This window comes from Manis pentadactyla, chromosome 7 (assembly GCF_030020395.1).
Source record: "Manis pentadactyla isolate mManPen7 chromosome 7, mManPen7.hap1, whole genome shotgun sequence".
Taxonomy (NCBI): Eukaryota; Metazoa; Chordata; class Mammalia; order Pholidota; family Manidae; genus Manis; species Manis pentadactyla.
Genome location: NC_080025.1, coordinates 65921049 through 65940307, shown reverse-complemented (window position 1 = coordinate 65940307; position 19259 = coordinate 65921049). Strand labels below are relative to the sequence as shown.

At 37.6% G+C, this 19259-nt stretch overlaps 1 protein-coding gene across 12 annotated transcripts in view; it reads left to right on the top strand.

The window, feature by feature from the left end:
- Positions 1-19259, top strand: part of CACNA2D1 (calcium voltage-gated channel auxiliary subunit alpha2delta 1) — a 533653-nt gene that overhangs the window by 406882 nt on the left and 107512 nt on the right. For all 12 annotated transcript variants that reach the window (XM_036931689.2, XM_036931687.2, XM_036931679.2 and 9 more), the window contains exons 8-10: positions 8858-8927; positions 11055-11105; positions 13159-13258. In XM_036931689.2, coding sequence (XP_036787584.2) covers positions 8858-8927; positions 11055-11105; positions 13159-13258 — 221 coding nt within the window. The remainder of the gene's footprint in view (positions 1-8857; positions 8928-11054; positions 11106-13158; positions 13259-19259) is intronic.

Below are 19259 nucleotides of genomic sequence, written 5' to 3'. Positions count from 1 at the left end.
TATTTGCAGATGACATGATACTGTACATAAAAAACCCTAAAGACTCCACCCCAAAACTACTAGAACTGATATCGGAATACAGCAAAGTTGCAGGATACAAAATCAACACACAGAAATCTGTGGCTTTCCTATATACTAACAATGAACCAACAGAGAGAGAAATCAGGAAAACAACTCCATTCACAATTGCATCAAAAAATTAAAATACCTAGGAATAAACCTAACCAAAGAAGTGAAAGACTTATACTGTGAAAACTACAAGTCACTCTTAAGAGTAATTAAAGGGGACACTAACAGATGGAAACTCATCCCATGCTCGTGGCTAGGAAGAATTAATATCGTCAAAATGGCCATCCTGCTCAAAGCAATATACAGATTTGATGCAATCCCTATGAAACTACCAGCAACATTCTTCAATGAACTCTAACAAATAGTTCAAAAATTCATATGGAAACACCAAAGACCCCGAATAGCCAAAGCAATCCTGAGAAAGAAGAATAAAGTAGGGGGGAATCTCACTCCCCAACTTCAAACTCTACTATAAATCCATAGTAATCAAGACAATTTGGTACTGGCACAAGAGCAGAGCCACAGACCAATGGAACAGACTAGAGAATCCAGACATTAACCCAGACATATATGGTCAATTAATATTTGATAAAGGAGCCATGGACATACAATGGTGAAATGACAGTCTCTTCAGCAGATGGAGCTGGCAAAACTGGACAGCTACATGTAGGAGAATGAAACTGGACCATTGTCTAACCCCATATACAAAAGTAAACTCAAAATGGATCAAAGACCTGAATGTAAGTCATGAAACCATTAAACTCGTGTAAAAAAACATAGGCAAAAACCTCTTAGACATAAACATGAGTGACCTCTTCTTGAACATATCTCCCCGGGCAAGGAAAACAACAGCAAAAATGAGTAAGTGGGACTATATTAAGCTGAAAAGCTTCTGTACAGCAAAAGACACCATCAATAGAACAAAAAGGATCCCTACAGTATGGGAGAATATATTTGAAAATGACACATCCGATAAAGGCTTGACGTCCAGAATATATAAAGAGCTCACACGCCTCAACAAACAAAAAGCAAATAACCCAATTAAAAAATGGGCAGAGGAACTGAACACACAGTTCTCCAAAAAAGAAATACAGATGGCCAACAGACACATGAAAAGATGCTCCACATCGCTAATTATCAGAGAAATGCAAATTAAAGCTACAATGAGGTATCACCTCACACCAGTAAGGATGGCTGCCATCCAAAAGACAAACAACAACAAATGTTGGCGAGGCTGTGGAGAAAGGGGAACCCTCCTACACTGCTGGTGGGAATGTAAGTTAGTTCAACCATTGTGGAAAGCAGTATGTAGGTACATCAAAATGCTCAAAACAGTCTTACCATTTGACCTATGAATTGCACTCCTAGGAATTTACCTTAAGAATGCAGCAATCAAGTATGAGAAAGATCAGTGCACCCCTATGTTTATCGCAGCACTATTTACAATAGCCAAGAATCATAAGCAACCTAAATGTCCATCGATAGATGAATGGATAAAGAAGAAGTGGTACATATACACAATGGAATACTACTCAGCCATAAGAAAAGGGCAAATCCAACCATTTGCAGCAACATGGATGGAGCTTGAGGGCATTATGCTCAGTGAAACAAGCCAAGCGGAGAAAGAGAAATACCAAATGATTTCTCTTATCTGTGGAATATAAGAACAAAGGAAAAACTGAAGGAACAAAACAGCAGCAGAATCACAGAACTCAAGAATGGACTAACAGGTACCAAAGGGAAAGGGACTGGGGAGGATGGTTGGGTAGGGAGGGATTATGGGGGGAGACGTAGGGGGGTATTAAGATTAGCATGCATGGGGGGGTAGGAGAAAAGGGAGGGCTGTACAACACAGAGAAGGCAAGTAGTGATTCTACAACATTTTGCTATGCTGATGGACAGTGACTGTAAAGGGGTTTATAGGTGAGACCTGGTATAGGGGAGAGCCTAGTAAACATAATATTTGTCACGTAAGTGTAGATTAGTGATACCAAAAACAAAACAAAACAAAACAAAAAGGGCAGTTCCTGTGTGGTAACCTCCAGTGAGTTCTACACAAGGGTATAAAGGGCATATAAAAGTGTAGGCAAAGGGTCTGTTTGCGTTTATACAGAAGATCAAAGCCTAATTGGGCTACCCCGAAAATGAACTAAGATACTATATGAAAGAGAGCTTCCAACATCAGCACTCTCGGGAAGACTCATGCCAGAAGATGATCATCAAAAAACCCCAACAAAGATCCACGCACTGCTACAGCTGTAGATGCACTCATCCCACCAGCTCCTGGACTTGCCATGGGAATGAAGGAGATATCTAAGCTGGCCTGTGCATACAGTAAAACAACAAATTTGACTGGATCTATACTGTTGGAACTCAACCAAGAATTAGGAGAAGTGCAAATTGTAGGGCTCCAAAATCTTACAACTACAGACTATTTACTGTTAAAAGAACATAAGGGATGTGAATATTCCCCAGGAATGGGTTGTTTTAATTTGTCGGATTTCTCTCAGACTGTTCAAGTTCAGTTGGACAATATCCACCATATCATAGATAAGTTTTCACAAATGCCTAAGGTGCCTAACTGGTTTTCTTGGTTTCACTGCAGATGGCTGGTAATTACAGATATGCTTTGGTTATGTAACTATACTCCTATTATGTTAATGTGTGTGCGCAATTTAATTAGTAGCTTAAAACCTATACATGCCCAAGTTACTCTACAAGAAGATATGTCAAAGAAATAATCAATCTTCCCATGTTTTCTTCCGCCTGCTACTTCTATAGCTTTTCTTCTTCCTTCCTAATCACAACCCTTAAACAGAATTCGTGCCTCATATCAAATTTACCGAGTATCATAATTCTTCCAAGTGGTAAAGATACCTCAAGACAAATGCTGGGCATAGAAGCCACAGGGCTTTAATATGCAAAGAAGTAAAAAGCTAACCTTTTCAAACAATAAGGCTTCTCTCTCACTTACCAACTTAACATTTCCCTGTATGGCCCTGGAAGATGACTGGTTAGCCAGAGACGGGTAAGATTCCTCAAGGGAGGAACAACCTAAGACAGGCACAGTCACAGGGGGGCCACCAGGTGAGAAATTGGGGATCAACAGAGGTGAGGCTTAGAACCTCACCCCCCCGTTCTGAGAGAAATCTTCTGCTTCCGTGGATGTTTTATTGCCCTTGTCTAGCTTGGATTAACACATAGTCTACAGGCACACACCTGATCATCTACATTTGCTCTCTTACAACACTAAACTTTGTTTTCTACCTTTATCTTGTATCTACCTACCACTTCAGCATTTTATTAAAAATAATAATAATAAAGAGAGAAATGTGGTATCCACATATAAATCAAGTATAAAAACCAAATGAGTATTCATATTTGAACTGACTCTTTATAGTTCATAATGCATGAGCAAAACCGTAAGTTTCTGTGATGACTGCCCTTGTACTGTTCACTATGTAACTTATTCATTATGTAAGAATTTGTTCTACATGTAAGAACTTGTTTGTTATGCCTCAGAAGATTGGAGACTGACGAAAATTAGGCTTGGGGTGGATTAATGATTGTGCATTGAGCTTTGACTCCCCTATACAGAATTTTATTGTTGTTAACAACCATTTGATCAATAAATATGAGAGATGCCCTCACCAAAAAAAAAAAAAAAAAAAAAAGAGAACAGACTTACAATGGTAAAATAAATAAGTAACCGGGATGTAATGTATAGCATAAGGAATATATTCAAGATATTGTAACAGCTTGGTAGTGTGATAGCTGGAACCTAGAATTATGTATATAAATGTTTTATCTCTGTGTTGTACAAAAAAAAATCTCAGTTCAAAAAAAAAGATACACACATTCATTTGGTCAAAATTTTTATGTACTTTAAAATGAGGAATTTATTGTATGTCAATTATACTTTATTAAATTTGTAAAATTAAAAATAAAATAAAATAAACAACATTAAAGACAGCACTGAGTTGGCTTCTACTGAATTTCTTCTAGTGAGTTTTCTGAGCAAGCGGTCTCAGTTATAATATTTAGTTAACAAATCATCTTTAAGTGTAACGTCTTTTGTATATTTACTGGGTTCTGAATTTAGACCATCTTGATCTCTCTCACCTTAAAGAAGGCTTACTTTGCTGAAAATAGAAAGTTTGATTGTTAAAGTAATAGTGGACATTATTCATTTTTTAATTGTTCATCTGTACCTATGGCAGAGGCTTGCCAGCTGCCCATCAAAGTCCTGTCTGTCATTCCATGGTGAGGTGTTTGCTTTGGAAATGGCTGCCTCACCAGAGACTACATTTCTCAGACCTCCTCTGCATCTGTGTGGGACCGGTAGAGTATGACTGAAAGTAGTATGTGTCACCTCAAGCCTCAGATGGCTGTGACTCAGGTGTGCCTTCTTCACACTTCCTCCCTCCCTCTAACTGCTGCTCTTCAATGCCCCGGAGTGACCTTGGTAACCAAGTATTGAATAAGGCATATGTTACTGGTCTCTGAACACCTGCTTGAAGCAGAATCTATGCCCCTGTGATTAGCAATATCTAGTCTTAAGAGTGTAATATCTAATTTAGGAGTGATAGAAAAATTTTGTGTGAGAAATAAGATTTCAGATTGTTCATTAAGTTAATTTGTGTTACCATAAGTAAGGTAGAATCCTCTTTCTATGCTTAGGGTATTTCCCAGATTAAAAGTTTTACTGAAATGACCAGCTGTTTACCTTCCAAGATTCTCTAGTACCTCAAGGTGGGTACATAACCCTCACCATTCATGAGATTGACCTGAGACCTGGATGTGGGGTGAGAGGGACTGTGGAGAGTCCATTCTGGGCTGGTAGTACTTGGCCAACAACTCCCAAATCCCTAGAAATCCCATGAGCTATGCAGTACACCTTTATTGAATTAATTCTGGCTTAAGAAACAGTCCAAATTCATTATCATGGCTTGTCATTCAGAACCATGATTAATTGTCCATAGGAGATGACTGACACAAACCTGAAACAGTGACTCCCGTGACAGCGATTAGACCCAGCAACAGAGTCACGGTTGGCTTTCAAAGGCATTTTTCAGTATGTGAAATTTACTTTTCTTTCTTTCCATGAGACTAAAATCGTGAAATCTTTTAGAATAAGGAAAATGCATTTGAACTTGTTAGTTGAAAATGCAATTAGCTGTCATTTGAAATGGTGTTTTATCAAGAGAATCAGCCCTCCATTCATCATTATGTGCTTTATTATTTCCTAGCAGCTGAAATGAAAAACTGATACTCATTATTTTTAGAACATATTAATTACAGAATGACTCTACAATCTGCACACTTTCTCAAGAATGTTTTTCTAACACATATTTCAGTTTTCTGAGTTAATGTACACATAAACACCTTTTAAAATTAGTGATTCAATTAATAACATAGCATAACCTAAATGCTGTCTGTAGTAGAATGGTGGACCATTAGATTTAGTGAAAGACACACCCTCATTTCATTTTGATCAGGGAAAAAACCTTCTCATAAATGATCATTATCATTATCACCATTAGTGATGGCATTCAGAAATGAGATGCCCGCATTGTGGACTGTTATTTCTGCTCCTTTCTCCTATCATCCAAAAATCCTGTTGGAAAGCAAAAGAACATCTAAAATGAGGGACTTCGTACTTTTTACAGGGATTTTAGAAGCCCTGATTTCCTCTCAAAATATGTAGCTTTCATTATGCATCATTATGAAGCTGTTTACTTCAGGGAATTACAGCTTGTGGTTATTATCCTTTTTACTATTTGACCTTCCATAATCCTGAGCCTATATAAATAATGTACCACTTAAATGCTACAGTGGGATTTTACAACAAATTAATTAGTAATATTACAGAAGAAAGTACATTGTTTAATTTTGCCATAAAAGAAATATCTCAATTTAGTATATAATCAAGGGGCATTTCTAATAGTAAATATCTCAGAAGACGTCTAAGAGATTATTAAAATTTTTAAACATAAACTACGATTTTAAGCTAAATTAAAACTTAATGGCCTGGCCCATACTGAAAAGTATAGCTCTTTTTTCTGTCTTTAAATATAAATATTAATTTTATGGGGCATAATTATACAGATCACAGTTAATTTCAGTTAGCGACTATAGTGAAAACAGAAATCCTGGATGAAAGCAGTTTTTGCATATCAGTATCAAATGCATTTCAAATGGACCTTTTTTTTTATTGAAGTATTGTTGATATACAATCTTATGTTGGTTTCAAATATACAACACAGTGGTTCAGGAGTTACCCATATTATTAAATCCTCACTCCCTCTAGTGTATTATTATCTATCAACATAGTAACATGTTACAGAATCATTTACTATTCTCCATGCTGTACTACCGTACCTGTGACCAACTTATTTTGTGATTGCAAATTATTGTGTCCCTTTATCCCCTTCACTGTTCCCCCAAACCCACCCCAACCCCTCCCCCTTGGTGACCACTAGTCATTTCTCAGTGTATATGAGTCTACTGCAATTCCAATGGACTACTTTAAGTTTTATATTTAATGTTATCTCTAAATGTCTTTTAGCTGGTGGGGATTTTTATTGAAAGCCTCCCAGTTTGCTTGAGTAGGACTCTAACAAATTGTTCAGATAGAGTAGAAGATACAGAGAACTCTGAATAATACAGACATGTCAGATATGTGCTCACAAATAGCCCTAGAGCTGGGACAGAGAACCCAAGGAAGTGACCTCATTCCCCCAGTGCCCCTGGGCTGAGATCCAAATCTTCTGATAGAGGACATAGTGATGGCCTGCCGAATGACAGAAGTCATGGCAGTGTCCCACTGGAAGGATTCACTAGAATTCACCCTCTAGGATTGAAGTGTCCTACTGGAGGCGCTCCACTACAAAAATGTTCAGAAAGTACTGCTGGCCAGTAGATGCCGGAGAGCAGGAGAATGCTACGGAAGGCTTGGTCTGGAGAAGCTCCCCCTGCTGCAGGAGCTGAGCTCTGGTGAAGGTGCGAGCACTGTGGTGCTGAGCTCCAGAGAAGCACGAGTGCACACACTCACACTCTGCAGGATCCAGGTGATAGGAAAGCTGAGCCTGCTGCAAGAACCTTTGAGCAAACAAAGCAGAAGCAGGAAGCAAAAATCTTTTCTCATTCAATGTTTCTCTTTCATCATCTGCTGACAAAGATTAAAATTGAACTTGTTAATAAAAGAAATAGATACAAAGGACCCAGATCCATTTTCATAGAGCAGTATAAAAGAGCAAATATGGTCCTGAGAGGCAATAAATGTATATCCAGCACAACATTGTACCTAAATTAGGATCGAATGTATTTAAATTTGTAGTTATTACTAAGACCCTGACTTGCGGAGTCAGATATCATAGAAGAATAGTTGAAAGTGAATTGACATGTCTACCAGCATGCTTATTGCTTAATCCCAGTGCTACCACAAGAAGAAAAAAAGACATTTTATCTCAGTGACTGTAAGTTTCTGCAGATGCAAATGGAAAGAATTAAGCTTACCATTTCACTTGCATTGACCTTATCAATAAATGGTTGTTGGGGAGTGCTATATTTAAATTTCCTGTTCCATATAAATGTGATTACTCATCTGAAATGAACATATCATTTTATAATATAGCCACTAATAAGAAACAAATTTCACAGTCAAGGAGAGGCCCAATAGTATATATTTTTTGACATGTACTAATTGATCAAATTATATTTATTTAATAAACCTGACTCTCAGTACAGTTCTCCAGAATTCCATAATTTCTCAATAAAGAAAAGGGAAAAAATAGATTTGGGGACATAAGTCACATAAATTATTATAAGGAATTTTCTCAAGAATCATGTCTAAAATGTGTACAAGGAGAGGACTTCTTCAGCATAAAATTATCATCCAATTCATCAGCATTTGTTGTTGTCCATTAGGTCTAAGATGTGTGTGATAATGTGTGCTTAAATAACTTCAAGTAGAAACTTAACTGGAATTGGTTTAAATTATTGTGTTTAAAAGTCAATACAGTTAGACAAGTTTTTTTCTAATTACAGCAAAATAATAAAGGTTCTGTATCTAACAGTAGATTCTTGAATCTGTCATTGAATTACTTCAGACCATTCAAGTAAATTTAAGGAAAAGAGTGTTTTGTGGAGTTGTTTTAATTATACTTTAGCCTTTAACTGTAATTTGAAATGGGCTGGCCATTATCAAATACGTGAATAATAAGATTAAAAAATTATGCTTTATAAGGTAACAGTCCAAGAATAACAACAATCTTTTTATAGGCCAAGATTACAATCTTAGTAGTAACTAATCTCACCTCACTTGTCTCATCTCACCTCGGTAACCATCTCACCTCATATGAGGTTGAGTGAAAATATAAGGATCAAGTAATTTAAAGTACAGTTTTCATTAGTTGCAAATAAATTTTCTTTCAAACTTAATTTTTCTGTTAGTTAAGAGGAAAGAAAATGTATAACCTATGGACACTTGGTGAAACATATAAGTTGGCACCCAGAAACTCCTTGATTATAAGTTATTTATGAAATAATGGAGAAGGAAAATTGATTTATGTTAGCTTTCTTTTGGACTGCTGTGTTGTTTTCCATTTTAAAAAAGGAAAAGATTAAGGCACAAAAATTGTTTAACCTTGCTCTAGCTAAGTGGAATGTGTCAATTGTGTTTTGTGATTTCTAAAAATATTGTTGTAGGTCATATCTAATATTTTTATTTAATTTCTCTATTTTTAATTTAGTTTAATTCATCTCTCTCTCTCTCTCTTTTTTTAAGCTTCTCCATGGGTTGATAACAGTAGAACTCCAAATAAGATTGACCTTTACGACGTACGCAGAAGACCATGGTAAGAATTTTTAGGTAGTCATGAAAAGATAAAATAGACAAAAGAAGGTTATGTTTTTTGTTAAAACATTGGAGGCAGTCTTTCCATTATCAGGGTGAATATTGTCTAATTATTTAAAGACCTCTGCTGTGTGCTTTGTTTCTAATAAAGAAACACGTTAAAGGATGATGATGAGTTCAAGTAGACAACAATAGTGAATATTGTTGAAATAATTTATCAAATGCATTGAAAATGGACAACTTTGAGTACTATGTTCAATGTTATTTCTTAATGTCTTTTAGCTGGTGGGGATTTCTATTGAAAGGCTCCCAGTTTGCTTGGAGTAGGGCTCTAATGAAGTGTCCAGACAGAGTAGAAGGTAGTTTGCCTCTGGCAGTGAACTAATGGGAGCTGGCCCCTAGGTAAGAGCTGCAAGTAGCTGTAGTCATACAGCTTTACATTTCATTTTTCCAAAAAGATTTACTCTGGTCCTTATTTTCCTAACATACAACTCATAACTGCATTCATTGGAAAACAACTTTTAAACTTGTGTATTTTTTTTGACTTTTTAAAAATCTATTTAATGTGTTGATTTTTTTTAATGAGTTCACATTGTATATAATATACTGCTTTGCCACCTACTTTTTCATATCAATACCTTTGAGTACCTATTCATAAGAGACACACAACATCATTTTAAAAGAATGACTATATGATAACCTATTTTTTAAATCTCCTATTACTGGACATTTGCATTATTTCTGACGTTTTGCTAAGGTTCAGACAGATTCTAAGACACATTTTGGCTGATGCAAAGAAGTGTACTTAAATTTTGTGAAATGCTCTGCTAAACGTCTCAGTAGCAATTTACACAAACACCAACTATGTGTAATAGTGCCAGATACTGATAATCCACATATTATTCTTGGTAATATTTCTCAAAGTGTGGTGGCTGTGGGCCATGGGTTGTTGAGTGGAGGCAAAGACTATGACATCACATGGTTTGCGTTCAGGAACCAGTTGTTTGGGGGAAACTTAGAAGCTGTCTGCCAACCAGAACAGGTAGACCACATCCTGTCCTTACATCTTCCCATTGAGAGGCATGCCGGGACCATCTGTTAAGATCCTAGACATGAACTGGCTTTGCCTCCTATTGGAGCATCTTGGCAACCCTGCCCCTTTACCTTCTTATAGAGAAACAAACTTGAGTACCAGTTATAAACTGTTTCACAAACACATAGTCCTGAGTGGATATTAACTGCTGGATGTTGTCTGAAAATGAATTGACAAATTATCTGACAGGTGTCTGAGAAGTTAGGTTAGAGTCATGGGCAAAGAGGCTTCAGAGACAGACAAGTAGAAAGTTGAGTTCATGTGCAGCTAGCTCATCCTGTTGGAGAAGGCAGGCCCGTCTCTGTCCGCCACATCTGTGGTCAGGCAACATGAGCTTTTGGGATCACTTACCTGCAATTCACTTACCTCTAAGTTGCTGATCTATTTAAATGCAACTCTCCTAGAGCCTCTCTAATATGCCAAGATTCTGAATCTGTGGGATTCAGATTGGGAATCAGAATTTTGAACTGGTTGTCTAAGTGGTTTTCATGTGCTATAAAGTTTGAGAGCCAGTGCTTGAAACTTCTGGTAATAACATTGTATGTTCTACTTTCAGTTGCTTTATTGTCCCTTTGTATTTCTTTTCTGTTGATAGTTGCTTTTTCATAGTCCTAGACCTATTTCAGTGTTTATTTTTTTGCATTTAGAAATATGACATATTCTTACTATTTGTTTTAAATCCTGTGGTCAACAAATTAGATGTTAGGATAATTAATTTTTTTCAGCAAAATGTCCTTCTAGAAGTTCATTTCTTTTGATCCTGCTATTAAAACACATCTCTTTATCTTTGGTATAAATTATGTAAAACATACCTTAACTATTATGCCTCTGACATCTCTACTCTTATGTTAAACGCTGCAGTTTTAATTTGATATTGCAGAATTGTCAGTGAAAGAGCGTTGTCTGCTGAGAGTGAATGGAAGTAGGGCCTTTCTTGGAAAAGACTGTCTCAGAGATCAGTAAATATCAAGTTAACAAATATCATGTTTTGATAATTTGTAAGAGGAAAAAATATGCATGTGGTGTTTGTTTCAGGTACATCCAAGGAGCTGCATCTCCTAAAGACATGCTTATTCTGGTTGATGTGTGAGTAGTTACCTATTACATATTTGTTCATATACTGAGAATATAGATAGGATTTATAGAGAACAATAATATGGGGACTGAAAAAAAGTTGGAAAAAAAAGACAAAGAATAATTATAATTATAATGACTTTAATATCCAGACAAAGAAGCCACATTAAGGCAGTATCAAAGCAAACAAAATTCTCTGAATGAAAATGAGAAGAATCTTTATTGGAATTGAAAATTATGGAATGTTCCAAAATCCTGATCTTTTTGAAAAATTACTCATTTGCTTACAGTTTTTTTCATTATGTTTTAAGGAATATTAAAGTCCTTCTAGAAGTTAATTTCTTTTGCTCCTAGTATTAAAACACATCTCTTTATCTTTGGTAGAAGATGTTAGTTCTCATTTCATTTTTTGAAGTGCATTTAAATCGTACCTTGTTTTAATTAAATTATTATGACTTTTTTATCTGTGATAATCTTTGGTATTCTTCTTAAGTATAAATCTGAATAGTAATTCAGTATTTTATAATCCAATTGGATATGTATCTGACAATTTTGCATTGAAATTGTTGGAACCTACATGTATATCTCAAACTTGAAAATGTATATGAAGTTGAAATACCATTTAAAAAAATTGTTGCAACAGAAATATATCAAAGTTCTCCTATACACAGTGTGATAATATAGAGACAAGAATGATTAAGATGCGGTCCTGATCTCAGAGATAATTCAAATGTATTAGTGAAACTAAACTATATTCCCAAGTAGCTAAAATGATTGTGAAGGTAATAGATATGAGGTACGACACAGCACTGAAAGAGTCCACAGGAGAGATACAGCACTCTGATGTGCAGTGTCAGGAAAGACTTCATTAAGGAGATAAAATTAGAATTGAATGCTTCAGCTAAGCTATAACAAGGCAAACATGGAAGGGGAGAGGAGACAGAGTGGGATTTCAAGTGGAAGAGTTGACCGGAGCCAAGTGGCATAGGTGAGAACCTCGGGGAAGCTGTGTTAGGGACATGAGGGAAGGAGGGAGAGGGAAGATTCTGAAAGTTTTTGAATGCAGGGCTGTTGAGATTGTTGCCTATTTAACAGGTAACGTTGAGCTATTAACAGTTTGGATCAAGGTATGTTTCCAGAATTTTCATCTTGTTAACACGGGGGGGAAGAGCCTGCGAGCTGGATGGAGTGGCTTTAGGCAGCAAAGACTTGCGCCAGAGTGGAGAGAGGACGGGAAGGAGGCCACTGCCTGGGAACACCGTGTAGTGGGAGGGATGCGGGAGACTGAATGGGAGGAAGGCTGAGGGAGAAGGAAGCTGCAGGACGGACGAGTCCGGTTGGTGCCAAGAACATAAACAGGAAAGAAAAATACGGGAGTGACTTGTCATTTGGATATTGAGCCTGTAGCTGTTTAACATGAAGCTGGAAGTGTAAAAACTGGGGAAAAGTGAGGAGCTAAAGATGGAAAAGTGGGAGTTGGCCGCCTAGAGATGAGCCCTGCAAATAGATGAGGTCATCCAGGATCATAGACTATGTAGAGACAAGAAAAATACTAAAACCCAGAGAATACCTACGTCAGGATACAAAACAAGGCAATTTGTCCACAAGTCAATTATCACAATTGTCACGCTGCTGCATACTGATTGATTTAATTAAGTCCACCAATGGGCTCGCAAGGGCAGCGACAGGACCTGTCACCTCTGCAGCCCGTACTTCTGACTTGGCTGACGGAGATGGTGCTGTGTAGTAGGTGTGTCCTGTGTAGGTGAACATACCATGAGTATCCAGTTTCCCAAAATTGTCACTTGACACATAATTTTCATCATTGTAGTTAGAAATATATATATTTTAATGCTGTAGGACAGAAAGGCAGGCTTTCTTATAATTTATTTCTACTCTATAAGAATATGACTTTCTATTACTGATTTTTTAAGGACAAAACGTTATTTGAATATTATATAAATGATCGAAAACAAGTGCATAAGTTGCCTTTCCTTAGGGTGTCTGATATTGTTTAAATACATGGTCATTAACATGCAGGCACCGATTTTTTTTTTTTTAATAGGAGTGGAAGTGTTAGTGGATTGACACTTAAACTGATTCGAACATCTGTCTCTGAAATGCTGGAAACCCTCTCAGATGACGACTTTGTGAATGTAGCTTCAGTAAGTATAAGAGGATTCCTTTTTAGCTGAATTAAATTTGCAATTTCTATCCCACCCCCCATGAATTTAAATACTGTAAAGTATTTTATCAAAGATAGGCTGAGATATTTCTGACCTATTACTTCTTCCTATTTCTTTTTGACCTAAACTTTCTTACTGTCCTATTTTCTTACTTATTCTCCTGTACTTCCCTGCTAGGATCCATTGTGAATGTCTAAGGCTTTTCTCATGAGTGAAGTAATTGAGGTAATGGATATGAAGGGAAAACATTACACATATTCTCCTTCACTCAGAGCAGCATAAATGGGCGACTTGAACCCCCGTACTCACTGATATCACTGTAACTCCTAATAAGGAGCAACGTGGTGGCATAATTATATGGCAATTTTCTCTTCATTATAATGCTCATTTTTCACACTGTACATATCTGTAATGTAATATGCCTTTAAAGCATTTCTTTTATTAACACAAGAACCAATCAATATATTTGAATGTGGTTTTTTTTAAGTCTTAATTTCCAAGAACCATCTTCAACCTTCCTGCTCACAGCCAGAGAGTACTGAAGTCTGACGCAAATAAAACAGGACAAAATGTTACCATTTTAATTCATTGTCTCATTTTAATTCATAGAATTTAGGAAGATATTCTGTGGCCATTTATTAGTGGATTTAACTTCACATTTGACATAGTTGTATTCATAGAGGTGAAGGTGAGGGAAGAAGACTTTGTGGTGAGGTCATTTTGTATTGAACGTGGGAAAACAGATCCATCTCTGAAACCACTTGGGAGGAAGAAGTTAAAGCAGCTGGGCTGCAATGGACTCACTCCCTTCACTGGAAGGGCACTCCTGGGAAAATATAGTCAGGGAACCAGGTATCAGCTTCGGTCAACCAGAGCTCTGTGTAACTAGATAAATTATATTTACCAAGAGGAAGAGGCTTTATTCCTAAAGGGCTTTTAGCAGAATATCCCTGGCTAAAGGTTAGCTATCATAAATAGAACCCAGGATTTAAGACTCCCTTAAAAATGCCCTGTAAGTGATGCAAGTCTATGAGTAATCAATTGGAGATATTTCATGGTTTCAATACTCCTGCTCTACAAGGAACCCTGCAAACGTTTCTGAAACCTCCTTTGGATGGAGGAATATGTCCAATACAGCAAGAAGGGACCTGGTCTCCTGGTTTTCTAGGGCTGCCATAACAGAACATCACAGACTGGGATATTAACTACAGGTATTTATTTTTTCACAGTTCTGGAGGCATAAGTCTGAGATTAAGGTGGTGGCAGGCTCAGTTTCTCCTGAAGCGTCCTTCTTTGGTTTGCAGATGGCCGCTCTCTTGCTGCCTCTTCTCATGGTTATCTTCAATGCATGCACACCCCTGGTGTGTCTTCCTCTTCCTTTAAGGACACCACTCATGTTGGATCATCAACCCCAGGGGGCTCATTTTAACTTCATCACCTCTTTGAGGATATTATCCTTGACTACCATTACGTTCTGAGGTACTGGATGTTGGGACTTCAACATATGAATTTGAGGGTGACGCAAGTTAGCACCTTATACCTGGGCAACTTTCCTCCATGTCCAGATTTTTCCTCTGCTTTATATGAACTTTTAGCAATCCTTTAGCTTGTCTGTATCCTTGATATTACTTAGTAAAACTTGCTATTGCATAAGATCTCTGATTCATGTCAGTCTCATTTTACAATCTGAACTTGTGTGTTAGCTCACTACTTATTTAACAAAATGCAATCAGGAAAAATGTAATGCTTGGTCTTGCAAATGGAATAATCAGAAAAGATAGTTATTTAGTTTTATTTATACCTAAATACATTACTTATTACAAGCAATTGGAATGGTTGTTAACAAAATACTATCTTTGGCATAGCACAAGAGAAAGTCATAAAAATACTAAATATGCTAAAGATTTGGCATATATAATGAAATTTACATAAGCCTGGCAGATAATAAATACGATTAATGTCTTAATCTGGCTTCCTGCTGATCCTCACTCATGATTTCAAGTATAAGTAGTTCATTCGGGACATGATCCCAGGAAACACTACTAGTTAAAGGAGTGGGGAAAGAGGCCCGGGAAGGAAGGAAGCAAGCCAACTGAAAGGTCTTAATTTAATATAAAGGAACTTAACCCTACTGAGGAATCTCAGAATGAGAACTTGAAAGTGATTTTGCCTAAAGGCCGAAGGAGCTTGGGTTTAAAGTAACCAGCCTTCCCCACGGGTGGACACAACAGACTGGCCACCAGAGGGAGACCTGAAGCACAAGTCCAGGTGACAGTGGTTAGAAACCTGGCCAGTGTCTACTGTATCCAGTCACTGATCCTTGAAGATGGCAGTGGGTCACAGTTTCCTAAAAACAAACACAGTAAGTACATCAGGAAGGTAGGCTGCTAGAGTTAAACCAAGTTCTTAATTTGTATGCATCTTTTCTCTCCTTGAATACCCTTTCTCTCTCTTAACCTTTAGCCAACTCTTGAGCTGGAAGTTTGCTTGGGGGGATGACCCAGGCATTTATCCCAGAGGCCTGTGAATCCATTGTTTCTGTGTCCATTCCAACAGTGGTTCTTATAAGATGTCCGTTCACAGTTAACACCAAGCATGGACGTGCTTAAATGAATCCCTTGAGTTCTATGCATGTCTCCCCTGCTACACTGTGTAACAGCAAACCTCATAATAATCTTCTTATCAACTGGAGAATTTTTTCTCTCATGTTAGTTTACTGGCATGAGAAACCTGAAACATGCAGATAGTAGCTGCAGATTTGGGTTTAATGAAATTCTTACTGTGACCCTGCTAGAAGCACTGCATCACCCCTACACCTATATGCACACACTTGGAATGCAGAACATTTATTTCAGTAAAGCCTTAAGTTGCAGGGAAAGATACACAAATTTCCCAAGTGAATTATGGTGAGAGGGGGCATTCCTGCTTCCTTCCCTTGAGTCCCACACTCATTCTTTCTTCTTGGGGCTGAACCAGTGTGGAGAGGGGAAACCTGATTAGTATCATTTGCTATTTTTTGTAATATAAATACTCCCATCTTGGCTAATTTTTTGCTACCTTTGCTAACATAAGCTCACATAAAGCTCAACTGGCTTTTAAGATTCCTGGAAGTTTAACCATTGTTTTTTATGAGCAGTTAACAGCATATCAATGAATATAGCACTGTGGTTCAAAGTACATAATGTATCTTGAAGGATAACGTTTCAGCTCAAAGATTGTCATCTCTAAGATGGAGCTTAGATGCATATTTAAGAGACTGTTCCAGGGTTGTATTTTTATCAGGCTGGCAGCTTCTAAGTGACACAGAATAGGGTAGAGCTAGTGGATCTATGGTCATTTGTCCACTATTGGACCTCCTTTACCATGAAATAGGTTGCTTGGCTGGAGGAGCTCTTTTACAGGATCCCATGATATCCCATGATGATAAATCAGGCAGTATGTGAACTGGAGGATTAGTAATACTGGTTGAGACACTGTGAACAGGAAAGGGGAATTCGTAACTGAAATAGTATCAAAACAAGAAAAACAAAATTCATCCCCTGCCAACAGGGATAAAATCAAATGTAATCTATTTGAAATCAAGTTATTGTTTGTTTTTTACAAAGGTGACACTGTATTGAAGGCACAATGCATTGGAGGACTGATTTCCAATGGGCTGAATTCAGTAGAAGTAGCTGTATCACACTTGGTGAGAAGGAGCCCATGCTTTTAGGCCCACAGATATCCTATGTGCACTACCTGGCTGCTGACTTTATGGGCCCATTTGCAAACAATATAGTTGTCACAAACAGAGGTTGGATGACCTTCAGTGGACAACTCATCCACCCAGTTGTTTATTATCTCCTCTGTGATGAATGCGCATCTAATGGTCATTGATCATGAGACAGGAGTGCAGTCCATTTCATGCCTACCTCCACAGGTCCATCCTCATGCTTCTCCAGAGCTCTTTGTCTGTGGAAGTCTTCCAGTCTTGCTCCTTCAGGGGCATTTGCCAGCCAGCCAACCCTTTGCAGGAGTCCATGTGTTTTCTTATCTCAGGCTACTTGCTCTTCCACACTAAGTTGATGACCATGTGTATTTTGCCTCAACATCCATTTCCTGACATGTTTTCCTAGTACCTGCTGATTCATAGTAGGTAGATCTTGGCATCTCTTTTATTGAATATTCTCTTTTTTGTTTTCCTGGAGCAGAGACTATTCTTCCAGGTGGGCCACACTGTGACCTGCCCTCTATGTGGGGAGATGGGATCAGAGCTCAAGGGAGAGTAAATGCTCTCTTTTAAGGTTTCCAGGAAAGGAAAAATTATTACTCCCTAAGGGAAAGAGGTTAAATTTGCGTCTCCAGAGGGCATAGGGGAATCTGGAAGTTCAGTGTTCTCAGTTGCATCCACCCTGATGTCCTTATTCTGCTCTTCGGGTCCCTTTCTTTGCCCATCAGTGCCTTCATTTTTGCAGAGAAACCTGCCAAGGCTGTGAATACAGCTTCCTTTATAAATATGTGACTTTCAAAGCAAATTTTGTGCCTGTTTCTAGTACACACTGACCTTCTCACAGCAGGAAATGAGAACTGTATGTGCTGCCCTAGAAGTCTTCGGGTTTTCACACTTTGCCCTTCCTTGATAATTAGCTGAACTGAGGCGGTCATTTCTTCCATGAATTTAGCAGCGACCAACCAATTCCAAGCCCTTGTAATCACTGTTGTCACCAAAATTGTCAAATGCTTCAATCTATATCGTGTTCCAATCACTGCAAATGGAAATCCTAGATGAAAATTGGGATGCTACAGCCTCTGAGGGGTTTTCTTTCTTTCAGTTACCAGTGGAGTCTCTTCATCACATAGCTGGCAAATAATTTAATTCTAGAAACCCATCCTGAGATTCTGCTTCCTAAGACCACAGCCAGTATCAACTTAGATTGGGTTTCCCCCAAAATAGTTCCCGAGGCAAGGATTCAAGTACAAATGATTTATTTGGAAAGTAATTCTAAGAAAGACTTGGATAAATGTGAGAAGTAAAACAAAAAACATAACTAACAAATGATGGATTATCAAATAAGTCATCATTCTGAGTAATAGAGCTTAATCCTCTGGGCGGTTCTGAGAATGGGTGTAGGCAACAGTTAACCATTCCACGGGGAAAATGTCCTGGGGTATATAGAGTTAATGATTGCTCCTAAGGGATATTAATTCCCTGATGTCCCCAGGCCACTGAGTGACAGACAGAGGGCTCCCAGAAATCTGGGCAGTTAAATTTGAGCTGGCCTGCGTGGAAATATGGATGGGGCACCAATAGCACATGCCTCAGTGAGAAACTGAACAATGTTATTAATGTTTAAAAAAAATTTTTTTGACTAAACGGTAGAAATGGCTTTCAGTGAAGTTTATGCTTGCAACAGTTAGCCAGCAGCTAATGATTCTTTCTAATTAAAACAAAAAAACTTAAATTGGATTGACATTGGGATTGTTAATGTATGGCAAGTTTGAAAGACCATTTGCTTTTCCTTTAGCAGCCATATTATGGTTGTTAAATGTGTATCTCTTTAAAGAAAAAAGTTAACATCTTAAGAAACACAAGCACAAGATATTTCCTTGAGATTTCCATGAACTAGGTGAATACAGGCTTTATTGGTGCATTGACAACTCTGTTTTCATATTTAGCCTTATTGTACAAGCCTTATAACACTTGTAGCTTGAATATATGAGCTAAAAGAATATGGGCAAATAGAGTATGTTTCTTGTAGAAAGAACTGGGAATGCATTTGAACTGGAAGTTATGTATCTCAGTACCTCTAGTGAAAACTTATTAAATTATGAAAAACATTTGAGAATAGGGAAGAAGAGTGATACTAGAACATGCATAACTTGTGCAAATTGGAAGGCAAATATTGCAAGAAGCTGTTTGAAAGACGTAATCACAGTGATTGCCTGCTCCACTCTAGGGAAATGAACTGCTGGTTTCAACTTTTGGTATATTGACTTGTTT